Source organism: Malania oleifera, chromosome 6 (assembly GCF_029873635.1).
Source record: "Malania oleifera isolate guangnan ecotype guangnan chromosome 6, ASM2987363v1, whole genome shotgun sequence".
NCBI classification, from domain to species: Eukaryota; Viridiplantae; Streptophyta; class Magnoliopsida; order Santalales; family Ximeniaceae; genus Malania; species Malania oleifera.
The window spans coordinates 78344956-78362890 of NC_080422.1; the positions used below are offsets into that span (position 1 = coordinate 78344956).

At 36.1% G+C, this 17935-nt stretch overlaps 1 protein-coding gene across 12 annotated transcripts in view; it reads left to right on the forward strand.

Annotated features, from left to right (window-relative positions):
* The window catches only part of LOC131157859 (uncharacterized), an 87549-nt gene that overhangs the window by 19231 nt on the left and 50383 nt on the right, over positions 1-17935 (forward strand). For 9 of the 12 annotated variants that reach the window (XR_009137335.1, XR_009137336.1, XM_058112273.1 and 6 more), the window contains 2 exons: positions 5054-5253; positions 13764-14237. Coding sequence is in view for 10 of the 12 variants with exons in the window: in XM_058112273.1 (XP_057968256.1) it covers positions 5054-5253; positions 13764-14237 (674 nt within the window). In the remaining 2 variants the exon portion in view is untranslated. The remainder of the gene's footprint in view (positions 1-5053; positions 5254-13763; positions 14238-17935) is intronic. The other 3 variants (XM_058112279.1, XM_058112280.1, XM_058112278.1) reach the window with 1 other exon arrangement.

The window sequence follows — 17935 nt, forward strand, 5'->3', positions numbered from 1 at the left end:
CTATCCGTGTTATTCGAAGTGCGAGGGAGGGGTCAATGGTGGGTTTCCTTTATGTATGGGCCTACTAGACCAACTTACATGAGTCTTTTTGGGAGGAATTGTATTATGTTTTTGGCTTCTGCTCCCCTAGGTGGATTATGGGAGGTGATTTTAATGTAGTGAGATTCCTCACTGAGAAGAAAGGGGGTGGTAGAGTAACAAGTAGTATGCAAAATTTTTATTTGCTCATTAGGGATTTTGGTTTAAAAGATATTTCCCTTGGGGAACGCTCATTGTATTCTTCCTAGGACTACGTCTGACCATTTTCCAATCCTATTGGAATCTTGTAAGGTGTCCCGGGATCCTATGCCTTTTAGATTTGAGAATATGTGGCTAGATCATGCCGCCTTCAAGCCTTTGGTTAGGGACTCTTGGGGAGAGGATTGGGGAAGGGGTTGGGGTGGTTTCTGTTTCATGAGAAAGTTGAAAGGATTGAAGGAAAAGTTGAAAGTTTGGAATAAGGAAGTGTTTGGTGACATCATAATTAGAAAATCTAACATCTTGAGCGAGTTAACTTCATTGGGTAGGAAGGAGCAGGGTTGTAATCTTTCGGATAGTGAGGAGATTAGGAGAGTTTACCTTAAAAACGAGCTAGAAGAGGTGATATTTTAGGAAATGAAGAGTTGGAGATACAAGACCAAATTCAAATGGGTAAAGGAAGGTGACTGCAACTTTTCTTTCTTTCATAGACTAGGTAATTGTAAAAGAAGTAAGAATTTGATTAGGGAGCTAGATGTGGGGGACGAGATTTTTTCTAATAATCAAGGTCTTAGTGCTTCTGTTATCAAAAATTTCTTTCAGAACTTGTATTCGGAGGAGGATCATTTTAGGCCAATGATAGAGGGATTAGATTGGAACTCTATTTATGTTGATCAATAGTATGGAAAATGGAGCTACTTAATACTTTGGTAAGAACAATAGCAAGTTGACCATGTGTAGACATGTAAGGTGTACAAATCAATCCACTCTCCAACTTTTCTTTGATAAAGTGTCTGTCAACTTCAATGTGCTTCGTTCAGTCATGTTGTACTGGGTTATGAGCTATGCTGATTGCAGATTTGTTGTCACAATAAAGTCTCATAGGGCCATCCCACTTAGTCTTCAAATCTTCAAGGATGATCTTCAGCCAAAGTAGTTCACACACACCTTAGGCCATTGCCCGGAATTCAGCCTCTGCGCTCGACCGAGCTACCACACTTTGTTTTTTACTTCTCCATGTCACAAGATTCCCACTGAGAAAGGTGCAATATCCTGAGGTTGATTTTCTATCAACAATTGATCCAGCATAATCAGCATCAGTGTATGCCTTAAGTATCAATCCTCCATTTCTTCTGAACATGATACTTTTCCCTGGTGTTCCCTTGAGATACTGTAGTACTTTATGGGTTGCTTGTAAATGAACTTCCTTCGGGCTATGCATAAACTGACTAATCACACTCATTGCATATGTTATATTTGGTCGTGTGTGAGACAAATAAATGAGTCTTCCTACTAGGCGTTGATGCATTTCTCTGTCTATTACGACATCCTCCTCAGCTTTTCCAAGTTTAAGATTAGAATCCATGGGAGTACTTGCTGGTTTGCATGCTGTCTTGCTAGTTTCCTTGAGAAGATCTATGACATACTTCTGTTGAGAGCTAAAAATTCCCTGCCTATCAATTCGAGAAAATACTTCAATCTCCTTAACGCTTTAATCTCAAACTCTTTAGCCAAATATTGACTCAAGACCTGTTTTTCCTTAGCATCATCTCCTATCACTATTATGTCATCAACATACACTAGGAGGACTGTAACTCCCCTTGAAGTAGAGTGTTTAATGAACAATGTGTGATCCCCTTGACTTTGTTTGTATCCCATAGCCAACATAACTCTTGCAAATCTCCCAAACCATGCTCGTGGTGATTGCTTAAGGCCATATGGTGCCTTTTTCAATTTACACAGTGTGTGAGCAGCCAAATTCTTCCCATATCCCGGTAGAACCTGCATATAAATCTCTTCCTCTAGTTCCCCATTTAAGAAAGCGTTCTTGACATCAAATTTTTGCAACTCCCAACCATAATTAGCTGCTAGTGATAATAATACTCTAACCGTGTTCATCTTTGCAACAGGAGCAAAGGTCTCTAAATAATCAATCCCATAGGTTTGAGTATACCCCTTGGCTACCAATCGCGCCTTGTATCTCTCAATCGACCCATTTGCCCTATACTTCACCGTATATACCCACTTACAGCCCATCGGTTTCTTTCCTGTCGGTAACTTCACCAACTCCCAAGTCTTGTTCTTTTCCAACGCCTCCATCTCCACATTCATAGCTTGTCTCCATTTTCCATTGGACAAAGCCTCAGATAATGTGGTAGGAATGGTGATGGTATTTAGGCTTACAAGAAAGGCTCTATGGAATGGTGAAAATTTCTTAAACGACAAAAAATGTGCAAGAGGGTACAATGGTTGCTTTGTGCATTTTCGAGTTCCTATCCTAATGGCAATTGGAAGGTCCTGATCATCATTATCAACATGAGATTTAGTCATGGTCTTAAATTTCCACGAAACTGTTGAAATTTCTGTCGAAATTTCTGATTTCCGTCACCTTCGAAATCAAAATGGTAATCGATTTCCATCTTGCATAATTTTCGTCGAAATCTCAACAAATCATCCAAAATTTATCAAAACCTCGAAATTTTAGCGAAATTGGTTGAAATTTATCGAAACCTTGAGAGTGAAGTGAAATTTCTCTTTTAATTTATTTTATTGAAACAAAAGGTTATCACAAGTGCTTTTGAAATTATATGAAAAAAATAAACTTTTAGTAATATTTTATTTAACCATTCATGTCTAAATTATTTTGTATAAAAAATAATATTTAAATGATTTATGAATTTCATTTGCATTAATTGAATATGTTTAATGTACATTATCTTGCAAACACGTTTGATACACATGCTATTGTACAACTTTTCCACCTCATACAAAACATAGATGTATTTAATTTGTAATATATTAGTCTTAAAACTTATATTTTTTATGTTTGTTAACCATTTCTAAAGTTTCACAAAGAATTCCATGCTTTACTACTAGTTTCCGTTATTTTTTCAAATCGAAATCGACATCGAAATCGAAATTTCAGTCGAAATTTCAGTACTTTTAGAGCTTCAAAATTTGAGTCGAAATCGAAATTTAAGTCCTTGGATTCAGTTTCATCTTGCAATGGATGATTAAAAATTGTTACCTCATTCAAACGATCTGAGTTGGACTCTTGGACCTGCATTGGTTTAGGAACAGCCATCTTCCTTCTTGTGAACACCTTGCCAAATATGGTATTTTTAGGAGTAGAATCGGTCTTTTTTTTGGGTTCATTTGGTGTTTCAGGCACAGGTTTAGAAGAACTCTCAGATACATGGTTGGAACAAGATGAACAAGGAGGTACAGGTATAGGGTTCAAGGTTTTAGACATAGGAATTGATGGAAAATCAAGCAAAAAATCTTCCTTATCTTCCCTAGTTGAATTCTCACCCTGAAGATAAGGATTAGTGAAATAAGACTCTTGTTCATTGAATGTAACATCCACCGAGACACAAAATTTATTTGACGGAGGGTGGTAACACTTATATCCTTTTTGAGTCGAAGAATAGCCCACAAAGACACATTTTAGAGCCCTTGGATCTAATTTCCCCTTGTTGTGACTATGAACATGGACAAATGACACACACCTAAAAATTCTAGGAACAAGGTTGTTTGTAGTCGTTAGGTCTGGGTAAAATGTGGAAAGTATGTCCATAGGACTCTTGAAACCCATGACCCTTGAAGGACCAGCTTTTACGATTTTCAGTTGTTTTTACAACTTGTTGCCAAAAATTTTAATTTCCAAAAATAATTTTTTGGATCAAATAATTCATTTTATACACTTTTTTAATTAAAATTTAAATAAAATGATCATATGAATTTAAACATAATTAAAATAAAAATCCACATAAATTTCAAAAAATAAAAAAGAAAATCCAATTACAATATATATATATATATTTATTTATTTATTTTTCAATCTTCATGTACCATAATATTGTTACTATAAAGTGACTTTTGAAAGTATAGCAATTAAGTAAAATAATTATAATAGTTATTATTTTTAATATAGTATTTTTAATTTGTATTATTTTGCACTTTTATTATTTAATCATATTTAAAACGACAATGATAATTTTTTAATTAAGTTTTAAATTTGTTTTACTTTCACAAATATTAACCAAATAGGTTGTTTGTTTTTTTTTTTAGTTTTTAGTTTCTCTTTTGGTTTTTAGTTTCCTTTTTGGTTTTTTTTTTCCCCCCATAAAGTTTGGCAGTGATACCGAATGACCCCTTAAGCTGTTAGGCTGGGGGCTAACAATGTATATCAAGCTTTAATACACCCCCACCTGCGCAGTCTAATTGTGCGCAGTGAGATAAACAATCGATAAGTAACACCTGTTAAAGGCAATAGAGTAATTTTTAACCACCTGTGCAGCAAGACTGGAATGTAGGACCTCATGGCATCCATAGCCCTGATACCATGTGAGATTACTACTTCACCCAAATGCTTAAGTTGTCAAATTGTGGGTTACCAATGCTTATCAAGCTTTGATAATATATAGTTTCACAAAAGAATTCCATGCCATATTGATAGTTTTCATTATTTTTTAAAAACGGAATTGAAATTGAAATAAAATTTTTTGTACTTTTGAAGCCTTGAAATTTTAATTGAAATTGAAAATTTTAGGACCCTGGCTAAGAGATATATATTTCCTGAGCTGATTTTAGGGGGCTGTCCTTAGGCTTATGAATTTCTTCAATTTTATCCTTTGAACCAACGAAAAATCTATTCGATCCTTGTTTTGTAAAAAAATGCTTCCATTTAAAATTGTGCTGTTTCAACTGTTACTTGAGGACATTGTGAATTTGTTTTGATTAGCCTAATGTTTCTTTTAACTTTTTTTTTTTTGCCTTCCTGGATGACCATTTCTCACATAATATCTGTTTGTAGGTTGCTGACAATTCAACTTTGTATGGATGCTGTGTGTTAGTGGAAGAATTAGTTCAGAAGCCATCCAGATTGATTTCCATGATATCAGATAAACAGCCTATTCACTCCTCTTTGAGCCGTTATATCTTAACAACACGCCGGTGTTATTGCATTCTGTCAAGGCTTCCATTCTTTGAATTGCATTTTGGCATATTGAATAGGTTTGTTATTCCTTCCTTCGACTAGAAAATATAAGTAGATTGTAGCAGTGTTACTGTACATGGTTTTTGAATAAATGATGCATGTAGTTTTTGCAACTGAGCTGTGTAATGATACACTTTTTGCAACTGAGTTGTGTAATGATATTCAATGGGGGAAAAGATGGTGGAGAAATTCTTTTGCTTATGTTGGTGACATAGTAGTCAAAGGCCCACCTGGGGTGTGCACTGCAATGATGATGCTTCCACCTCATAGAGTTTGAGGCAAGGTGACCTTCAACAGTTGCACCAAGGTGCATGGCACAGTTTGGCGCTCTTTCTGCTTGTTTACATTATTCTTTATTTTATTTCTCATGTTTTAATCTCATCCATCTGATTAGTGTGTGTGATTATAAGAAAAAGGCGAAAAACATGAGATATTATGTTATTTTATCTTGTATCTAATGTCCAACTCTCAGCAAGTCAGCAATTGCTCGAGAAAAAAAAAAAAAGTCTCAACATCTCATGATACAGGCAGAGCTGTTCCGATCAAAGGCCAATCCTAGATTCCCAAGGCTAACTCTCAAGCTCTGATTGAAGGCCAAATTGGTCTTCTTTTCCTTCTTCTTGATCAACTGCTCTTTTTTCTCTCTTTCTTCTTTCTTCTTCTTGATCAACCAAATGCGGAGACCCCCTTTTTATTTCTTCTTTATTTTATTTTTCTGTTTTTATGAAATTTCTGCGACTTTGTCCTGGCATTTCTGCTCTGCTGCTCTCAGACTTTTTCTTTCTTCCTCTTCTTTGGGCCTGCTGTGCTGCTTTCAGTCAGTCCTCTTCTCTCTTTTCTTCCCTCTTGCTATCCTTTTTTCCTTTTTTATTTTTTTATTTTTGTTTTTGTTTTTGTTTTTGTTTTGTTTTGTTTTGTTTTGTTTTTGTTTTTGCAATTTATGCTCCTTTTCCTGAAATTTCTGCTCTGCTGCTATTAGCCATCTTGTTTTCATCATCTTCTGGACTGCTCTTTCAGAGCTGCTCTGGGCCCCCTTCTAATGCTTTTTTTTTCCTCTTTCTTTTCTATTTTATTTGGAAACTGGATTTTATCTGGAAGCATTTCTTTGCTTGCCATTTCTGCTTCTCTTATCTGGATCTGGCATGAACACTGAGTGATGTTTCCTGTTTTTGGTTAGCGCTGCTCTGCTGCTGTGTTTGCTTCATTTTTTGGTTTGCTGCTGCTTATTTTGCTATTTTGTGGAGTTTTGAATTTATGGCTTGAAACTGCATATTATTGAATTTTTTTTTTTCATTTGTTCCAGTACTGAAAAATTTTGATATTTTAAAATTCAAATATTAATCAGAAGACAGTAAGGTAAGGATTAGATCAAATGGGAATACACGTGTTCTACAATGGCTGGGACAAAGGGTTCCATTCAATGGTGTAAAATATCACAATGTATCTATGATTTATTTATGATTCAGTGGAACAAAAAGGGTCTGCCTAGGTATTGACCTAGGCGGGCTATGCTAATGTGCTTGCAATCAAGAATACATTATTTAGGGAATTTTACAGATAATTTAATAAGTGTGCACCTTAACATTGTGAGGCCCTTCGTCCTGTGTTTGACATCTAGTCTCTTGGCACCCTCTGCACCTTAGTGTGCATTGTGCCTTTGATTACTATGGTTGGATGAATAAAATGAATACATGTGCATGTGCAGTATTGTATAATTTGACATTGAACATTGGATTTCTAAATAATTTTAGAACTTAAGATGCTTGGGAGAGCAATTGCAAAAGCTATGTTTATTAAGAAGATTGACTAGCTTTTTATTGACCTAGACAAAGCGTATGAAAGGATACATAAAAGGTAGCCACCCCTAGGGGTTGGCTCAGTGTACATGGGCGATATGCAAGTATCCTAGTAATAGAAGATCTTCAGTTCAATTCCACATGGGATGACATTGATGTGAGCAAATTCTCTACTATCGGGAGCATGCTTGGGTGTGAGCCTCTGCCTCCAGTTTGGGGCTGCCCCAGGGGGGTTTGAGGGGTTCGACCAGGGTTTGAGTTCCGAGTGACCCTAAAAAGAAAGGGAGCATGTAGTAGGTAATAGTTATCATTTTGGATGTGTATGATAGGGTAATGACTAATGTGAGGAGTATACACTGGAGGGTTTAGGGAATATTACCAATCATGTGAATGCACATCAAGAGTCTACTAACGAGTCCTTGTCCTTTTGCTTTTAGAGATTGATGAATTTAACTGTGAATATCCAAAATGAGGTTCCATGATGTTTGCTATTTTTGTAGATGATATTGTTTTGATCAATGAAACTAGAGGTTAAGTTGAATCTAAGCTGGAATTACAGAGAGAAGCTTTACAATCTAGAGGTTTTAAGATGGGTAGAATGAAATACATGAATGTACATAGAGCTGTAGATAGGGGGGTTGTGGCTTGTGAGGGGTATTAAGGTGGGTAAGGAGGTGGCTGTAGTGTCTCATATTATTTCCTTAGATGATCATGTTGATTCTTTTGTTAACATTCTCATTACTATCCAGATTTTTGAGAGGGTCTCTGATCTTAGAATTAATTTGGGGAAGAGGGTGTTGGGATGGTTAATTTTTTTGGTCCTGTGAGGGTTTCGGAGCTGACCTTCCTAGCTGAGATTGGTGTTTTTGCAGTTGCTTTTGATCTATTTAGGAGTTCCTTTGGAAGGTGAGCTTTGTTCATTATTCTTTTGGGCGGTGTTGTCTGATGTAGTTAAGCGGTTGGATGGTTGGAAAGGAGCTTTGTTTTATTTAGGTGGTAGAATTACTCTCATTCTGACCAGCCTTTCTGCTATTTTGTGGTATTTTTTCTCTCCTTTTAGGATTCCAAGAGGGTTAGTATAAAAACTAGAGAGGATTATGAGGATTTTTATTTCGTCGGGTGTAGGGGAGAAGAGAGATCATTTGGTTAGGTGAGAGGTGGTGTGTTGGTCAATGGAAGATCTGGGTTGGGTCTTGGTATTTTGGTGTCTAAAAATTTTTTTTCTTGTTGGCTAAATGGTTGTGGAGGTTTCCCTTGGTGCTGAATTCTCTTCTGCACCATAGTAATAAAAAGTAAATATGGTTTACAAAATAATGGGTGTGATGCTAATTTGGGTGTTAGAAGATCTTCAAAGAGATCTTGGAGGTTCATTCCCTAGTTTTAGGAAGATGGTTGGGTTGTTTTTTTATTTTTTATTTTTTGGGGGGGTGGGGAGGGCATCATTATCTTCTTACTTTGCTTGTTTGTATTGTATTTCTTCCCATCATAATATTGTGATTTCTTTATTTCTTATTGTTGAGAAGGACTCCTTTTCTTGGGACTTTAATTTTAGAAGGTTTTGAATGTTAGGGAGGTGGAGGAGCTGTCTTCTTTACTTACTGGAGGGTTCTTCTTTAATCATTTTCTGAAGGTTTGCCACATCTCCAGAAGGAGTGATGGTAGAGTTTGGTCTTTGGATTCTTCAGGAGATTTGTGTGAATCTTCTCTTATCTCACTAAGGTCACTGAGGTTTTTTTTCTTTACTGGGGCATTTGGGAGGCTAAAGTTCCTTTTAAGATAAATGCATTTGTTTGGTTAGTGGCCCCTAATAGAATTAAAACCAATAATCCGCTACAGAATAGGAGGCTCTCTAAAGCTCTGCTGCTGGAAATGTGTCTCATGTGTGGAAATAGTTCAGAGGATGAGTCACATTTTTTTATTTATTTGTTCTTTTTCTTGGAACTTGTGGAATACTCTTTTTAGGGTGCTTGGTAAAATGTGGGTTTTTCCAAAGTGGGTGTAAGATCTTTTGACTATTTCTTTGGCTGGTTTTGGGAAGGGCAAGCATGTTAAAAGGTTGTGGAGATGGGCTATTTATTGCTGTGCTAAGATGGAATTTGGCTAGAAACAAATGCTAGAATATATATTTTCTAGTACAAGATCAGTGGGACTTCTTTGGGATAGGGTTCGGTACTTGGCCTCTCTTTGGGCTTATAGCTCAGGCTGTTTTGAGGATTGCTGTTTTTCAAGATGTGAAGAGACTAGGGTGCTTTATTATGTTGATATAGTTTTATTTCTTTTTTCTCTTGAGGAAGGATTTATTGTTCTCTTTTGTAACTGTCTCTTCTTTTGAACAATTAAAGTTTCCTTTTCTATCCCAAAAAAGGGTCATATTGGTGAAAATATTAGACTTGATTGTCAAGAAATTCTTAGCACTAGTAGATTTTGATAAATTGGATCTTTTATGCAAGCTGAATGAGAAATTGAAGAGAATGTAATGCATAGAGTTAAAGCAGGTTGGGTGAAATGGAAAGTTCTTTGGGTGTGTTGGGTGATCTTGTAATAGTGTTCAAATAAAAGGAAAGTTTTAGAGGGTACCTATTAGACTAGGTATGCTATATGGATTGTAATATTTATCAACTTAGAAACAACATAACTAAAAAGTAAAATTTGCTGAAACGAGAATGCTGAAGTGGATGAATGGCATAACTTCATGAGTTAAGGGAAGGAATGAACACAGCCATTGTAAGCTAGGTATAGCGCTTTTGGAAGTTAGTTTGAAGAGTGGTTACAATGATTTGGGCACTTGAAACACAGGCCAAATAATGTACCAATGAGGAAAGGATGGGCTATTAATGGTAATAGGAGGGGGAGGGCTGTGCATTGGGATAGAAGCATTTAACAGCCCTCCAACTTTTGGAGGACATTGCCTTGGATTGTGCAGAATGGCGGAAGAGGATTCATGTAGCTGATCCATCTTGCTGGACTTAAGGCTTGGTTGTTGTTATTCTGAAAATAAAGTTTGTGTATTTGATATATTAAAATGAAAAACTTTATAAGTTAATATGGGTCAGTATTTCTAAATAGAACAATATAGGTTGCTTAATCAACTGATTGGACAAGATATGCTGAAACAAAGTTCCTGAGTTAGTTGGAATAAAAAATTACACCAACACAGCAAAAAGAACCCTGCAAACAAGCTTCCTAGTCTTCCTATTATTTTTATTGTCTTTATTTTTAATGTTAGATATGGAATTATGCCCTATATGGTTGCTGCAGAAGAAATGGAGGAAAATGAACTTCTGTGCTCCACATGTAACTTTATTCTAGATTTTGAGAGTACTTTTGAAACAAAATTATTGAAGTAAATTTGGCTTGCTGGGAAATGGGTGGGATGCTAATGTCAGGCCCTTTATACTAAATTTATTTTGGGTGACAGGTTCTACACTCGGTTTTGGGAAGACATTTGGGAGGGTGATTCTTCATTTTCCTCATTCATATGGGTTGTCCTCTTTGAACAGGAACCCATTTCCTCCTCCCATTCAATTGGGGGTGGTTTTTCTTGGGACTTTCATTTTCATAGGTCTCTTAACGATACGAAGGTGTTGGGGCTTACATCCTTATTATGTTTGTTGGAGGGTAGTTGTCCTTCCGCGCGCGCGCGCGCGGGGGGGGTGGGGGGTGCGGGCGGGGCTACTATTGGCCATGGATCCTTGCTTTTTTGGGGGAGTATTCTGTAAATCTATTTTTGAGCTCGTGACACATATAAACATCTATTTACAGTTTTATTGTGTTAGCTTTGGTATATTCCCAAGAGGGGGGGGGGGTGAATTGGGTATTTAAAAAATTTGTCCTTAGGTCAGCCAATCTAGCAGCAGCATTACACAAACCTAGGGTCTTTCTATTTAATTATAAACCCAAACAACACATGTACTACATATAATGAATCAAGCATACAACATACATGTGCTGAAAATAAAAGTGTGGAAAATAAATTTGCGGAAATATAAAGAACACGCACAATATGTTATCGGGGTTCGGCCAACTGTGCCTACGTCCCCGCCTTGGCTTGGCCACACCAGCACAAGGATTCTACTAACGCTCACTTAACGAGTGGAGCAACACCGGTTACAATCAGGTCAATTCGAGGGGCTGACCTCAACCAAGACGCCTTATCAGGATGGCGCACCTAGCTTTTCTAACCGGGTTTAAGTCAGTCTGGGACTATTCAACAAGGCTAGTCTCCCTTTTTAGGCCCACGCCTGGAATACAACAGAATGTTCACAATAAGGCTGATACAGTGATTATGCTTTCATGTAAAGCAGATATGTACCCAATATAAGTAATCACATACACATCAACAGTATAGGTAATGTAAGCTCAGTGACGTGAATATATGTGCAAATAACACTCAACAAGATATGATCACAATAATGTTCATGAGTGTTCTAAACAAGTTGTATCTTTGAAACAAGTTAATATCAAATCTCAATGTTCAATCAGTGTTTCAAAGATGCTTAATCAAATATTCAAACTAACTCAAAATATTTTCCTTCAATGTAATAAGCTCAAGTAGTTTGAAAAATATTATAGCTTGTAGAAAATGTTTTTGCACAAAAAAAATCAAAGCTAAGGGAATCTTGTAATGACAATGCAAAAATCTCCAAGCTTGTTAGTTTATCCCAATACAAAATTTATAATATTGAAATCTGTGGGATAAACTTAACTAAACTCCCCCCAAAATCAATCAATCACACAAGAACAATGGAAGTATTAGCAATGCCTAATATACACTAGCACAACCAATATGCTCTCACAATACTAAAATGTATCAAGGGAATGTAGATATGAGAGTATTTGGGCAAGAATAGGATTTTGAAATAGAGGGGATTTTTGTTAATGATTTTCTGCTAATCACCCCCTAATCCACACAAATGAACTCATATTATAGGTTAGCGTAAAATTATAACCGTTTAGGAACCATAGGGAATTATTAAAAAAGTTCTAAAATGCTTAGGAAGTATTAACCCAAATTAACCCGTGTTTACCTCGGGTAAAATAATTTTAACCCGAGAAGGTTTGGGTGGCTGAACCGAGGTTCGGTCGCCCGACCAGACTCATTTAAAAAAACCTTTAAAAATAGTTCGGCAGCCCGAACAAAAGTCAGAAACATTTATTTGTAGGTTTGGGTGCCCGGTTAGTGGGTCAGTTGCCCGAACATAGAGGTTTGGTCGCCCGGGCCTGTTTTGAACAGATTTCCTCGGCAGCCCGAGTTGGTGTGGGGTCCCTTTCAGAGGGCTCGGGCACCCATGGAAGATATGCATAAAATGGTTCGGTTGCCCGAGAACTTAGGTCAACTGTTGACTTTTCAACAGTTCGGGCACCCGAGAAGTTTTGAACTCCTGGGGTTCGATCGCCCGAGCTCTCTTAAACTTCCCTATAATGTTCAATTTAATTCATTTTTAACACTCCTGAATTTTGTATGATATATGTGCATGAGTGTTGGGACCTAGAGTTATTCTAGGGCCTATGAGAACACCAAAAAAATCTGGCGTTGGTGCCCTAAGGTCATTCGGTCCCTATGGTCAATTTACGGTCATGTTGAGCTTATAAAACCTACATGCATGACATGCAGAGATTATTACAGATTGATATAAATTATTACAGACCCAAATAATTACAACAAGAAATAATCTTCAAGGTCTTCAGGCTTTACTTCGTGTGCCATCAATTGATTTGCTAATATAAACCTGCACACAAATTTGAAAGCTATTAAATATTAGAGTATTTGTCATTATCAAAACCGGGTGTGACCTATAAGGTCAATATATTGTATCATTTGAAAGGCCAAACTTTCCTCTAAAATTAAGGGTTTTATTTGTTTAGTAGTTCTTAATAGAATTAACACTAACAAACTGTTATAGAGTAGGAGGTCTTTTGAGGCTTTATCTCCAGCTGTATGTTGCTTATGTTTGATAGTTCAGTTTCTGTTTCTCACCTTGTTTCTTCATTGCTCTTTCTTGTCGAGGGTGTGGAATAATTTTTTTGGTTTTCTTTTTGGAGAGAATTGGGTGTATCCGTAGTCATTGGAGGATCTTTCGGCTATCTCTTTTTCTGAGAGATGGTTTGGCATTGGGGAGGTGTGGGTTTTTTTAGCTGTTTTTTGGGGGATTTGGCTGGAATGGAATGTATGTATATTCACAGGAAAGAAGATGTCTTTGCTGTTGCTTTGGGATACAATTCAGTATCTGGCCTGGTTGTGGGCTTTTGCTGCTGTTGTTTTAAGAGTATTTTTGTTCCAGATTTACAGCATGACTGGCGGGCAGTTCTCTTTTGCTTTTTATTTCTTTTAGTTTGTTTATTTTCTGAGGAGTATTTCTTATGCTCGTTTTTTTTTTTTTTTTTGGTTTATTTCTTATTTTTATATATAAGAAAAAATTAAAATCTCAGTCTGTTCAGTTGTATGCAGTGAGTATTTTCTGTTGATGAATAAAAAATTCTAAGGATTTTAAGCAGGAGTTCGTATGGTGAATTTTCCATCCTTTTCCTCCAGTTCTTGGTGACTGGACATACTATGAATATAATTCCTGGGTGTTTGGGTCTGCCATCCCTGTATAGATGCTTTGATGGAGGAAGAGGAGGAGGAGATTATATTATTAGTTTCTTTGGCAATATTGTCTGCTGTCTGACACAACTAAAAAATATATCTTTTGATATTGTTTCTCATCTTGACCTTTACCATTTCCCTGTAGCATCTTCACTGAAGAAAGGCTGGAACGGTTGACAAAAGGTATTGGTGTTTTAGATTTGGAAGCACCAGATGGGAATCAAAAGGAAGAAGATTTGGAAGATGAGTCTGAAGGTGTCTCACCAGCACAAAGAACTGCAGAGGACAAGCCAAATGGAGTAGCTGAGACATCACAATTGAATTTAAGGAATTCTGAACTCATGGATGATGGAAGTCCTGTAGAGCATCAAACATGTGAGAGAGACATTGGTTTGCTGAGCAAAGGTGCCAGTGATAAATCTGTTGTTTTAGTCGATTCTGAAACAGAGATGCTAAAATCTGAAACTGATTCTGGAGTTGCAATACACGTCTCTGAAGCAAGTGATGCCTACGCAGATGATTTCCGGACAAACAAGCAAACAGCAGAAAGGCGCATACCGGATGCTGTTTTGCCATTTCTGCGCTATTACCAGTCTGAAAGCTCAGATTCTTCTTCAAGGTATACCGTTGCAGTTCTCTTTTTTAGAGTAGAAAATCTCTCTTGGTCAATGATTTCTTTGATTAGGAAAAATCGAAATGTGGTCCACTGGACTCTCTTGGGGATTCCTACTATTAATGTATGGATTCCCTGGATTCCTGGCATTAATATTAGACTATTTGTGTTTTTTGCTTCATTTTTCATCAATATTAAGTCTTTTTTATTGATTCATATTGGCAGGGTGTGTGTAAGCATGTGTGTTTTTTGGCTTCATTTCATCAAATATTAAGGAAAATTTTTTATGTTTCATACTAGTGGGAGGATACTGTAATTTGAAGTAGATTTTTCAAAGAGGAAATTTTCTGTCCCTAAGCTTAAAGGTTTTTAATATTATATGATCCCATCCCCCACACCCGGGCGGGGGGGGGGGGGGGGGAAGGAAAAAAAAATGAAACTGCGCAGAAATTATATGATGATGCTAGAATGCCTCAATAGCACATGAAGTTTTTTATATGACTTGAGTCACTTATCTTGTGGATTTGGTTACAAGTTTGCAATGCTGCTCTAAGGCCATGTGAATGATGGCATCAGGCTTTGTAGCCATGAATATGACATTGGTGCTTGTGTTAGCCAGGAAGGTCAACAGCTGACAGTGGGTTATACGTTAATAACTATTATTTGGAGCTTCTAGCTCTGCAATAGGAAAGGGGATCTGCACATCTATGAACCATTTACATGAGATGTTGGGGCATATATAATTTTGGACATAGGTTCTGAGCAAGCAGTTACAGCATTGTTCTAGAACAGCAATGCATGAGGTCACGCGTGCTGGGCAAAATTGTTGTTCACTGGAAACAATTGCTCAAGGGCAGAAGTTGGCCAAAGGTGCAGTGGGTTATAAGTTATAACTATTATTATAGGTTCTGAACAAGCAGTTACAGCATTGCTCTAGATCAGCAATGCATGAGGTCACGCGTGCTGGGCAAATTGTTGTACCCTGGGAACAGTTGCTCAACGGAAGAAGTTGGACAAAGGTGCAGTGGGTTATAAGTTATAACTATTATTTGGAGCTTCTAGCTCTGCAATAGGAAAGGGGATTTACACATCTATAGCCCATTTATATGAGATGTTGGGGCATAGGTAATTTGGACACAGGTTCTGAAGAAGCAGTTACAGCATTGTTCTAAATCAGCAATGCATGAGGCCATGTGTGCTGGGCAAAAATGTTGTAGACTGGGGACCGTTGCTCCAGGGCAGAAGTTGGACAAAGGCGCATATAATAAAGTGCAATCATCAGTAGATGGTTTCACCGTGGACATTGTGTAGGCTGAGATCCAATTCGACTGGCTGTTTTTGGTCCAGTTAGTTAATGAAAACTTTCTTAATAGAATGAATACATAGTCAACTGAAAATGTTAAAGCTTAATATACAATGTTGCAACTGCATATCAAGTGCAATCATCACTAGATAGTTTTCCCTTTGGACATTGTGTAGGTAAAGAATTTAATAATTTTGGACCATTAACTTAGTGAGTTTCTCAAAGGATTTGAATACATAACTTATTGAAAATGTTAAAGCTTGATATACACTCTTGGTGCACAACCTGCTAGCTGAAGCTTTTAGCTCAAAAGTGGAAGTGTTAAGGCTTGGTATGATTTTTTGGCACTTAGTGATGGTTTAATATGACCTATATTGTGCCTGAAATATTTAATCTTAGCTTTTCACCTTGTTATTTTCGACATCCTTTAACAGTTGAGTCTTGATCTTTGATTTCAATTATTATCTTTTACAATACATCCAATGAGTTACATTGAATTTAAACTTTGGAATTCCTTTTCCACCACATATTGGTAGACTAGGAAATTTATCACTTGCATTGCATATGAGGTTGTAATTAAAACATATCAAGTAAAATGTTTGTACTATTATATCTTATAAATGGATGTGTTTTATTAGATGGCAGAAACTAAAAGTCATAATTAACTACAATACAGAAAATCTGGGCTACATGAAAATAAATAGTTAAATTGTGTAATATTAAAATACCCTTCAAATTTAATTGATGGTAAGGTAGAAATAAAAATTTAACTTTTTTTTTTTTAAAAAAAATCAATTTTTTCTTCATATTTGAGTAGATAGAACTAATATTCTCACTATGTAGAAAAATTTTCAATTGTTTTTTAATTATTTTGTTATTTAGTATTTAAAATTTTTACGCTTGTGTGTTTAAGTACAGGAATTGTGTTGTATGCTATTGTTTATATATAATTTTTGAATTGATGAGATGGCTGTATTATTTTGTTTTATTTGAACTGTTAGTGTAATTATTAGTGTAGCCTATATGTTTTATAAATTATTCAACAGTACTTTGTTGTATGAGGTTTATCATAGTTTAAAGTACTAATACTTGAAATTTCTTATAAAAATGCCTTATGCTCAACTTAAAATATGACCTTTTATAGTAACATGATATTTATAAAATGTATCAGTGATAATAGATTACTTCTTAATGTTAAAAGTTTTGAACGATATTTTTGTGTGCGTGTCAGATTGAATTCTAGAGGAAAATGTTAAATTGTATTAAATGAATAAATTATCTTATTTTATTTGCGCAGCAATATACTTATTTACAGTAGCATGTGAATGATTATTCCAGGGAAAAATAAAAAATAAAAAAAGTGATGTCAATGAACTATTCTAACTTGGCATTTGAGAGCATAGAGTTTGGAGCCATAGATGGGAATAATGTGAAATTAAATGATGAATCCACACAATTGCGTATTGCATGGCATTCAAATCCAAAGCTTGGAGTCCCTGCACCCAAACACAAACAAAAGAACTTCAATGGATGAATAAATGGTGCTTAAAAATGCAGCATGAGCCTAGACTATCTCACTGCATTTCTAGTTACTGATCTTTTCTACTTGGCCTGATTGGTATTTACTGTAGTTCTGTGAGAATTTTCATTGTGCACCTTAAAGTTCTCCTTCAACTGAAAATGTGAACTGAAGAATATTTTTTATATTCTTCCTTAATTTGTATATAATTGTCTCACAAAGCAATATTCCTTGATGAATGACTGCTTCAGTCTGATTATCAGCATTAAGAACTAGGTGCAATATAGGTTGTGTGGTTTTTACAAATATAACTGTTGAAATGTGGGAAAGAAAACTGAATATTCCACTAACTTATGAAAAAGATTACATTCCCTTTAAATAGATGATAATTCTCATCTAATTACTAGGGATATTTACAACCTACTGAAAATAGAATATCCTATTTAAAATGGAAAGCAGTAAAATAGGAAAGACTATCTACAGAATGCTACCCAAATCCCCTAGGATCGTGGAAAAAAAATTAGCTTACAAATCAACTGATTTTTTAGCTGTAAATCTCCTAAAGATCAGCCTCTAATAAAGGTTGATAGATATCTAATAATTCTACACTCCCCCTCAAGTTGGGCTGTAAATATTGATTAGGGCCAGCTTGGAACTCAGATCATCAAAATTATTTCTTGGTAGAGTCTGGTAAGGATATCAGCTATTTGGAGACATGTAGGCACATACAACATCTTGATTATTCCTTCCTCTATTTTTTATTTTATGAAATGTCGATCAATCTCCACGTGTTTTGTTCTATCATGATGCATTGGGTTCTTTGCAATGCTGATGGCTGTCTGATTGTCACAGAACATCTTCATGGGTTTTTCACGTGAAATC